Source organism: Charadrius vociferus, unplaced genomic scaffold (genome assembly GCF_000708025.1).
Source record: "Charadrius vociferus isolate BGI_N301 unplaced genomic scaffold, ASM70802v2 scaffold933, whole genome shotgun sequence".
NCBI classification, from domain to species: Eukaryota; Metazoa; Chordata; class Aves; order Charadriiformes; family Charadriidae; genus Charadrius; species Charadrius vociferus.
In genome coordinates this window covers 54,852-64,941 of record NW_009647586.1, presented here as the reverse complement: position 1 = coordinate 64,941, position 10,090 = coordinate 54,852, and the positions used below count along the sequence as shown (strand labels likewise).

Here is a 10,090-nt window from a genome sequence, read left to right as displayed (position 1 = left end):
TTTAACGCTGCTGGGGTCTCATCCTCACGGGTGGCACCGTGGCCATTGCCACCAGGCTCCCTAACCCGAAGGGTGCGGGCAGAGACCACCCCAAAGGGCGTTTTGCGCCCTTTGGGGTGGTCTTTGCCCGCACCCTTCGGGTTAGGGAGCAGGTGAAGCACCCGGGGGGGGATGATTTTTAAGAGTTGGAATTCTTTCCATCTCCTCAGATGCATCACTGTAAGAGATACCGGTCCCCAGAGCAGGAGAGCTACCTGGGTCACAGGTGGAAGAGGAAGAGATCTCGTAGCAGAGACTACGAGGGGAGACTGCGCTACCCACCCCGGAGGGATCTCGCCAGGAGATCGCGATCGAGAAGGTAAAGAGTGGGATTTTGGGGCAGAGGGAGGCACGTCAGCCAGCAGCCACTCTGAGAGCGGGGATGGTTATCTAATAAAGCCTTGTCCTTGATTCTGGTCGTGTTTCAGAGTGAGCGCTGAGTGGCAGCAGCTTTCATTTCCTGACTGTGGATCAGCTTTAAACCTGTAAATCCCAGAGATGGAAGTCAAGGGCTTAATTGTGTGTGCCTTCCCTTATACATTTCTGCCTCTGTATCTAGCCAAAAGTTCTTCCCAAAGCGATGTCTTTAATATTAATGAGGGAGAACAGCCTGCTCTGAAATCATGTTTCCCAGTTCTGATGCTGCAGAGGCATTAAAGTCCTTCTCTCCTGACAACCCGTTTCCTTCCGAAATTATTACAAATCAGATTTAAAGTAACAATCTTTTTCCCTTACCTACACTGTCGGAAAGGATCTGAGCATCGCTAACTGATCTTTCCTGCTTCGGCTCTGGATTTTACCTTTGATCCTCTCTTTGTTCAGCGTTTCCACAGGGACAATTAGGTACTGGAAGCGGGGTTGATAAGGCCTCTGGTGACAGGAGCTGTGGCGAGGGTTCTGGATCAGAGGGGAGCGTCTTGCTGACACATTATGGTGTGCAATCAAAATAGGCTGGAGGTCCTCGCAGCTCGGTGGTCCCGGGGCTGGTGTGGTTCCACTGGTTGAACAGGGCAGGTGCAGCCAGAAGGGAGCTGAGTTCATTTTGAAATTCTTGAAATATTCTGCAAATTAATTTCTCTTCTGAGCCTGGCTTTTGTTTACTTCAAGGAAACGGATTGTGAAATACAGCTGACGCGCACAATAGGCTTTTCCATTCTTTCATCTGATGGGTTATGTAGAACGGATTTGGATGAAAACAGGCTTTTGCTAGGTGAGAACCTTGTTGCCCCTTTGGTCTCAGACTTTAAGCCTCTCGCAGGTTCGCTGGTTGCCTCTGTATTTCAGGTTGTTGTTTCTGCATCTTAAAAGTACACACTGAAGTTGTGCAAAGGTGTGTTTGGAGTTGAGTGTTGCTGTTGGAATGTAGAACGGATTTGGATGAAAACAGGCTTTTGCTAGGTGAGAACCTTGTTGCCCCTTTGGTCTCAGACTTTAAGCCTCTCGCAGGTTCGCTGGTTGCCTCTGTATTTCAGGTTGTTGTTTCTGCATCTTAAAAGTACACACTGAAGTTGTGCAAAGGTGTGTTTGGAGTTGAGTGTTGCTGTTGGAACAGAGCCACTGAAGGTTTTTTTTGTGTTTTGGATAGTTGAGTGATGACCTACAGCTGCTGCTCTCTTGGCAGGCAGTCTGAAATTTTCATCTTGATCCAAGATGAGATGAACCACCAAAGGCATGCTTGTGTCCTGTTAAGCTGTCAGCGAGAGAGCTAATTGTTGCCAAAGCAGAGAGACACAAACAACAAAATTTCCTGTTTCCAGATTGAAACAGCTGCAGCGAGGCTTTGGTTGGAGAAGCCTTGCTGTTGGCTAGGTGTATACGACAGTGTCAGCCCGGCCCAGCGTGTGCCCAGAACACTGCTGTTTATCATTGGAAAGCCAACCCGCTGCTCTTATTTCTGAGTTGCAACACCTAAAACGCAGCTTCTCACTTGATGACATGTGAAGTGAGGCTTGTAGCAGAAGCTGTGTTATGAGACCAACTGTAATGGCCAGGGTGGAGAAGACAGTTGTGTTTTTGGGGGCAGAAGCAGGCCACTGCTAAGTGATACCATTTTTGCTGTACAGTTTAAAAGAGTTGCCGCTAAAGGAGCACATGGGACCTGCAGAGCAAAAAGCAGGAGCTGTAGAATCGCTTTTGCAGATACTCTCTAATTGAGCACGGGGTGGGGAGAGCTGCTCTCATCGTTGCCTACAACTGCTTGTGCGACTCCAGCTGATAAATACTCTCACAGGGGAGCTCTGTGTGATGACTTCTGGCCGTTCCCGATGCAGAGATGAGCTTGGCTGAAATTTTCCTTTACGTGCTTGCAGCCTTTGGTTGTTGCAAGAGGCACGGCAGCTTAACTGTACTGTGGAGACCAAATTTTCCTTCTGGCTCTTGCTAATGATCTGTTGAGCTGGTGTGCGTGTGTACACCGAAGGCTTGGTGTTCAGGGGACTCCAGTCTCCCCTGGGGTGGTGACTAGGGCACTGCTGCTGCCTTCAGATCTCGTTTGTTTAAGAACTAATGAGAGACTTTCCTGGGGGAGGAGAAATGGTGGTAGAAAAACACTTGTGTGTGGTGGCGGAGGTGGCTCGGATGAGATAGGCAGCTCAGATTGAGCTCTAAGGGGGGGTTTCCCCTGCCCCAGCTCCTTGAAACGTGGGAGTGCCACACCATTTTCACATGCAAACTTTCTCCTTTCTCTTATCTGAGAAACGGTCAGCATTTGAGCCACGGTGGTTTCACGTTGGGACACTTGCTGTTGTTTCCCTGCCACCAGGGAGCAGGAGCAAGAGCACTTAGCTTCAGCAGGACTCTACCTTTCGTGCTTTTCCAGGTTTATAAACACGTTCTCGTTTGTGCTCCAGCCATGACAGGATGCCTTATCACAGGAGATACAGACGGGAGAGCGACGCCTACAGATTTGAAGACCGAAGCCCATCTTTTGGAGAGGACTATTACTCGACCCGCTCACGAAACTGGCGGCGATCCAGAGGCAGAGAGCAGCACCGTCCGAAGAAGCATCAGCATCACTGCCGGAAACGCAGGACCAGGTCTTGTAGCAGTGCCTCCTCGGTGAGTAGCATCCAGAATGAGTTCAGGATTGTTCAGGGTTTTAACTGTTCTTACCTCCTTTCAGCTCTGAACACTCTGGGTGAGTACCTCTAATCCCATTTTCGTGTTTGTTTTCATTATGTGGAATGTATAGTCCAAAAATCTGTGTCTTGTTAAGTGGGAAGCGTTTGTAGCTATTGTTTTTTTTTCTAGTCCAGCCCCTGTAGCCTTAATACGTGAGGAAACTAAGCTGTATTCTTTACGGCCGGGGAGGGGATCAGGGAAAGCTTCAAATGGTGCACACGTGATAGGCTAACGAGAGCGAGCCTTGGCTGCGGGCCAGCCTGGCTGCCGGGGATCGGTCATTGTTGAGGTTTATACACGGCCAGGGCCTCATTTCTGCACACAGCCGCTTCTTGGAGGGTGGGGTGGGGGGGAATTTGGTATGCAGCGGTGGTATGGAACGCTCCCGTGAAGGCACGTCGATTTGACTTTGTGCCAGGATCCCATATGAGATGGGATGGGTCAGCCTGCTTCTCCCAGGCTGTTAGCCCTGTGGTTATTAACCCCCCTGTCCCACTGTGCTTAGAAGAAGGCTTCTGCCTTCTGAGGCTATGCAGGTGTCTTCTTTGCCTGGTTCCACACAAGTGGCCTTGGACTTCAGCTTCTCTGAAAACTTGCCCGTTTTCCACATCAAAATGTAGTATTCCTTGCCCAAGAGCTTTCAAGGATTAAGAGGGAATATTTGGCACTGGGTGGGGAGGCTGATCCCGGGACCAGAAATACCCTGGAAGTGTTGTGAGGTATCAGACCAAATGTCTCTGCTTCACTGCTTCTCTCCTGTGAGGAACGTTTCCATCTTTCACACGTTTGTTGCTTTTAAATGTTATAACAACTAAATGACCGAGTCCTGATCCGTGCAGTTATGGTGGATATCTGCATGGCTGGGAACTTCTGACAGTCTGTTGCTTTCCTCCCTCTATTTCTTTCCAGTTGACCTTTTAATTTTAGTTTTAGAAAGAGCCAGGGTTAGGATGAAAACGCTCCAGTGCGGTTTGCGTGTGTGCGTGCGGTGATAATGGTGTGCAGGTTTGGGCTGGCGTGATCTAAATCCTTTGAAGTCTCACAGCTGTCTCAACTGTCCTCTCTACCTTCTCCTCCGTTTCAGCTGACCTTTTGGGGTTTGATTGTAGCTCGCTATTTTGGACTACCTGGGGGGCGAGGGGCACAGAAGAGAAGCCTGATAGAAGCTCGGGCATGGAAATGTAGAGCTTTGTATTAATTTCTTTGGCTGTAGAGATTGTAACTATTTTTAAGGCTGACTAGAAAAAGATCAGGAACTAGGACAGCTTGCTTTGTGGACCCTGGGTCCTTTCAGGAACGTTCGGCTGGTTTTCCAGTAGAAGCCAGCGGTAGCAGGGGTGACCGTGACCTCGTACCTTTAGTGGACGCCCGGTGTGAAACGCTTCCTGGGGATTAATTTAACTGTCCTGTTCCTAAAGTTCTCCCAGGCATAAAATGGCATCCTAAGGCCGATGTGCAACACCAGCTCTGTTTGCAGCCAGTCAGGTGTATGGATTTAGGATCAGTGGTGGTAGTTGGTTCTGTCAAGAAGGGCCAGTTCGTAGCCGGGGCAGGACACGGCTCTGGGTAGCTGGCGATCTATTAACCGAGGTACAAAAAAGCAGGTTACACAGAGGGAAAACTGCTACTCTGGCTTCTACTGGACAGCTTGTCCAAACTGACAGCTTTGTATACCCTTCGTCACGTTTGCCAGCGGAGAAAATGACGTTCTTCTGGCAAAGCCCTCCTTCTTCTCGTGCCTCTGGCAGCATCCTCCGGTGCCGCGGAGGGAAGCTGCTCCTCTGTGGGGAACGGTGGTGCCAAGCCAAGCCACCTTAACACTGGAGCTTCCCCTCTTCTCTGAAGAGAAGCAGCAGCCGGGGGCATTTTCCTGCCTAAGAGGTGGCGGCCACCAGAGGCCATAGCTAATGAGAGAGTTTTCTTTACATACCTGTAGCTGTTGATTACTTTTCTGTTTTGAAGTTAGTTTGTGTCTTGACGTGTCCCTTGCAATATCCCTATCGTTATATATGCTGTGTGCCTTATGAAATGCTGGGATCTGGAAAATCCAACCACCGACGCACCGTCATCTCCAACCTTTGAATGACAACACAATCCTGCCACTCGGAACTGCCCGCTGTGCGCGCTTGGTCGTATGCCGTTTCGGGGTGGCGGTGTGTACAGAGAAGCCAACAGAGCAGTAAGCGCAGCAGGAGCGTGGAAGATGACAAGGAAGGCCACCTGGTGTGCAGGATCGGCGATTGGCTTCAAGAGCGATGTACAGCCACCTTTCGTAAAACTTTACCTCTCTACTTTCTATCCCCATGTTAGACAAGATCTCTCGTATTGTACTGGAGGGGTCTCTAGTGTTTTATTGCTTATAAATGGACTGACCAGTAAATTGCCTGAGGCAGACAATAGACACTTGAGTTTTAAAGAGTGTAGCAGCGAGAGACATTTTTTTGCTTTGACATTTTATTGCTGTGAAATTGCAGGACCTCAGCTCTCGGCCAAGCCTCTGAAGTTCACGTCCGCTCCTGTTTTCTCTCCTAGATGAAATAGTCGGCAGCCTTGGCGAAGGCACTTTTGGCAAGGTGGTGGAGTGCGTGGACCATGCCAGGTGGGCACCTTTCCCTTCCACATAACTTGCCTTGTGCGTCGAGCCCGGACGCTCACAAGCGTGGCAGCAGAAACGCTGCACTGGATTAACGTTTTGCACTGGACCAAACTGTTGTCGCCTTCCACTTGTCGCTCTGGTAGCAGTTATTTCTTACAGCAAGTGGAAAGGGGCCCGGTTCATACCTCAACCCCCGAGTTCGCAGGCTGATGTGTTAAGGGAAACAGGAGAGTTTATTCAGTGGCTGAGGGCTTCGGCACAGCCTGTTCTACTGCAATGAACTCCAGCTGAGGGATGGGCCAGGCAGCTGCGGAAAGTGACCCCTTAATCTGCCGGGGTACTTCTCTATTTTATTTTTTTTTTAACCTCTCCTGTGATTACACTTGACCCCTGTCTCTTCCTGACCTTTTGTCTGGCTCTGAGCCGTGGGGTCAGCTTAGTAGAGGAGCCGCTGGGATGTCCTGCCTCCCGCGAATCTCTCTGGCACAGTTGGAGAGGGGAGGTGGCTTCTGGAGGTCCAGTGACCTTACAGACTGCTGTGTCAGGAAATGGTGCGCTCGCTGAGCTGCCTGCAGCTCTCTCTGGAGTGTTACCCAGCAGTAGCCTTTCGCTTCCAATTTCCACGTGGGTACTTAACTACTGGTTGAGCAGCATAAATCTTTGGCAGACCTGGAGAGCTTTGTTGGGACCCAGAAATGACTAAGCCTCTTTTAACACATGAAAACGTGACTGGAATGACTGGGATGTGCCCTCTCTCTGTGGGCCGAGTAGGCTTTTTTTCTGACTCCATTCTTTTCCCTTACAGAGGCAAATCTCAGGTGGCGCTGAAAATCATAAAAAATGTTGGAAAATACCGAGAAGCAGCCAGGCTGGAAATCAACGTCCTGAAAAAAATCAAAGAGAAGGACAAGGAGAACAAATTGTAAGTTCCTACAAGACTCCTGGGTAGTCGGTACCATGTCCTTACAGACAAGTGGTCTGTTTGGGTGATCTCCAAAGAAGGACAGGGCTGAGGATTAGAATACCTGCTACTTGCCTCTTACAGATTCATAGAATTGTCTAGGTTGGAAGGGACCTTTAAGATCATTGGGTCCAACCATGTGGGGGAAAATCTGTCTCATTCCTCTGGGTTTTGGGAGAGCGTCTGTCTCCAGTTCTACTGAACATCTGTTTACTTAAAACTCTTCCTAGTGAGAAAAAATGAACCAAAACTGCTTCTCTAACAACCACCTGCTGCCTCGTCCCACTCGAATTGGAGATCTGTATCTAAAGGTGGTTGAGCAAAGTGGAGAGACAGCGTCTCTCTGGTGTACGTGGAGGGATTACTGTGCTTCTGAGTCAGCTGGCTCAGAGCTTTTGCTCACCAACCACTTCCGAAGTGGCCTGAAACAGGGAGAACGACTGTCGAGTGCCTGAATGATGGTTAATCCTCATGTCTTTCTCTCCGCACAGCTTGTGTGTCCTCATGTCAGACTGGTTCAACTTCCACGGCCACATGTGCATTGCCTTTGAGCTTCTGGGCAAGAACACTTTCGAGTTCCTGAAGGAGAATAACTTCCAACCATACCCTCTCCCTCAGATCCGGCACATGGCCTACCAGCTCTGCCATGCCTTGAGATGTAAGTCACCCAGCGCCTGCCTTGCCAGGTGACGATGTCTCACCGCAATGGCTTGGGAGGCAGCTGAGAAGGACTCGGCTCGGCGCTTTGATGGGCAGGGTTGTATGGGTGCTTCGGCGTGTGGTTCTTACGTATGTATTTTTTTTTCTCTCTCTCCTCTTCGCCACCTGTGCAGTTTTACATGACAACCAGCTGACTCACACTGACCTCAAGCCGGAAAACATCTTGTTTGTCAACTCAGATTTTGACACTCTGTACAACGAGAAAAAGGTGGGTTATGGCCAAAAGAGAAGCGAATAGATCGGGAATAGCCTGCCTTTCCCTTCCTGCAGAAATCGGATCTTCCCCATTCCGTACGTGGCCCACGGGGCCTTAAAAGTCTATTTAGTGGGAACAAACTGGAAGTCAGGCTTCTTCTTTCTCCCATGTCTTCTAAAAGCCTTAAAACTGCTTCAGTGGCTCCAGTCCATGGAGTGGAGTGTTCAGCAGCTTTCCTTAACACTGACCTGAGATGTAAAGGGCTCAGAGCTTCAGTTGTAATCCTTCTGATTAGTGCAGACATGGCAGTTCTGGGGTCAGAGGGTTCTTCTCAAAGCCTAACTTAATCCTCAACCAGCTATTAGAAGCACTGAGGACTTCTTGTTTGTTTGCAGAGCTGTGAGGAGAAATCCATTCGGAACACGAGCATCCGCGTGGCGGACTTTGGAAGCGCCACCTTTGATCACGAGCACCACACCACTATCGTGGCTACCCGGCACTACCGTCCACCAGAAGTAATTCTGGGTGAGTACTGCTGGGCTGTGGGGAGTCTCGGATGGGTGGAGGAGAACGGTTGTCCCAGGGATGCTGTAGGATGATGAGGAAAACCACCTTGAGAGCGCTGAAGTTCTTGGGGACAACCTGGTCCAGCATTGCTGTGACGCTACCTCAGTGGTGCCAAGGTCCTGATGGTACGGAAGGTATTCGTGGATAGTGCAGGCCCTTGACACGGAGTGCAGAGAGCTGAGGAAAGCCTGGGAGACTCGGGAAGGGTGTGGATTGGCTCTAGGGGAACGCAGAGTCAGCATGAGTTGACACAGAATCGCCTCAGGGAGACTTGACAGTCCTCTTGCCAGTGTGCAGCACCGGAAAGTGCACAGATAACTTCTCGGTCCGTCTCTGTGTCATCCCTGAAGTTTCAACAAGGAACTAGCAGAAATCTGGCGGGACCTGTTGGGAGCGCAAAGCTAACTTGATTCTCTTTGCAGAGCTGGGCTGGGCACAGCCGTGCGATGTCTGGAGTACCGGCTGCATCCTGTTCGAGTATTACCGCGGCTTCACGCTCTTTCAGGTACGCTTCTTGCAAGAGGCACTGTACCCTAAGAGTCCCTAATGTCTAAAAGGGCCCAAACTTTGGTGAAGGGAATGGAAACGCAGACCAGGCACTAAAAATCAGAAGCGGAGTTTAAAAATAAGCCCAGGAAAACTCACAGTTTGAGGATTTGTGCCTTGCTGGAAGGACAAGGTCCAGATCACTTCTAGTTTCTTCACTGTTCCCGTGAAGAATGGAAAAATCAAGAGAGGAATTAAAGGTGGATACTTCTACATTCATTCCTGATGGAGGCTTGTCTCTCTTTTCCTTGTATTTGTATAGGTGACAGAACTTTTGTCCTCTGTTCTGAATTATTGCACCATTGCTCTTTTCCTTTGCAGACCCATGAGAATCGTGAGCATCTTGTCATGATGGAAAAAATCCTCGGGCCCATTCCGTCTCACATGATCCACAAAACTCGGTAAGAACCTCTTCAGCTGTTTGTGGCTGATTACTCAGGATCCCAATTCTCTGCCCTCACGCTGCGTCTCACCTCTGTGGGTATAACCGTGGGAGAACGTCCCAGGAGTAGCCTTACTGAACACTGCCTTTCCTCTCCAGGAAGCAAAAATATTTCCACAATGGCAACCTGGTATGGGATGAGAACACGTCCGATGGGAGATACGTCCAAGAGAACTGCAAGCCCCTGCGGGTAGGTGCTGCTCTGGGGCTGGTGGAGGGGTTGGCCATGTTGCGAGGCTCAACTGCTGCGCCGTTCCCTTCCCCCTGTCAGCAGTGTGGGGCTTAGGGATGGGAATTTCCCTTAGGGGCTCTGTAAAAGCCGGTTCCTAACTCTCATCTGCGGTCACAGAAGTTTATTGTGCTGGCTGAAGCAAGACAGGTCGTAGGGAATGGGAGGGACGTGGTGCGTCAGGGTGGGAGACAGCCGTTGCCTCGCTGTGTATCACCAAACTGTCCTGCCGGAGTGCTACACCCCTCACTCTGTCCCCCCTGCCCTTCTCTTTCAGACATACATGCTGCACGACTCGCTGGAACACGCACAGCTCTTTGACTTGATGAGGAGGATGTTAGAATTCGACCCTTCCCGCAGGATCACGTTCTCGGAAGCCCTCCTGCATCCTTTTTTTGCCGGCCTCTCCGCAGAGGAAAGGATGCTGTGCGGTCGAGGCACCAGCCGGGACCTGAGCAGATGACAGCCGGGGAGGGTGCGATACCTGCTGGATTCGTACATATGGGCTCGGTCTAACTTCTGCAGATGAACCCCACTCGCTCTCTTCTCTCGGAGGCACTGGGGCACTGCCACAAGGACCCTGGGTAGGGGAGGGGAAGAAAAGCTACGTTGGAAAGCACAGATTTGTCTATTTATATGTTGTAAAGTTAAAATAAAGTGTTTCTTATTGTTTG

General features: G+C 50.2%; 1 protein-coding gene across 1 annotated transcript; it reads left to right on the top strand.

Moving 5' to 3' along the window:
- Positions 1–209: 209 nt before the first annotated feature.
- On the top strand, positions 210–10,090 carry CLK3 (CDC-like kinase 3). Its single transcript, XM_009880963.1, has 12 exons — positions 210–358; positions 2,889–3,096; positions 5,323–5,416; positions 5,692–5,758; positions 6,561–6,677; positions 7,208–7,374; positions 7,550–7,644; positions 8,028–8,157; positions 8,622–8,704; positions 9,067–9,146; positions 9,287–9,377; positions 9,694–10,090. The coding sequence occupies exons 1-12, from the start codon at positions 210–212 to the stop codon at positions 9,877–9,879; spliced, it is 1,467 nt and encodes a 488-aa protein (XP_009879265.1). The 3' UTR covers positions 9,880–10,090.

Bases quoted from the DNA above. Each gene is read 5' to 3' on its own strand.
- CLK3 (XM_009880963.1), top strand. From the start codon at position 210: ATGCATCACTGTAAGAGATACCGGTCCCCAGAGCAGGAGAGCTACCTG. The intron at 359-2,888 runs GTAAAGAGTGGG...TTTGTGCTCCAG, and splicing joins AGGAGATCGCGATCGAGAAG to CCATGACAGGATGCCTTATC. The intron at 5,417-5,691 runs GTACAGCCACCT...TTTCTCTCCTAG, and splicing joins CGATTGGCTTCAAGAGCGAT to ATGAAATAGTCGGCAGCCTT.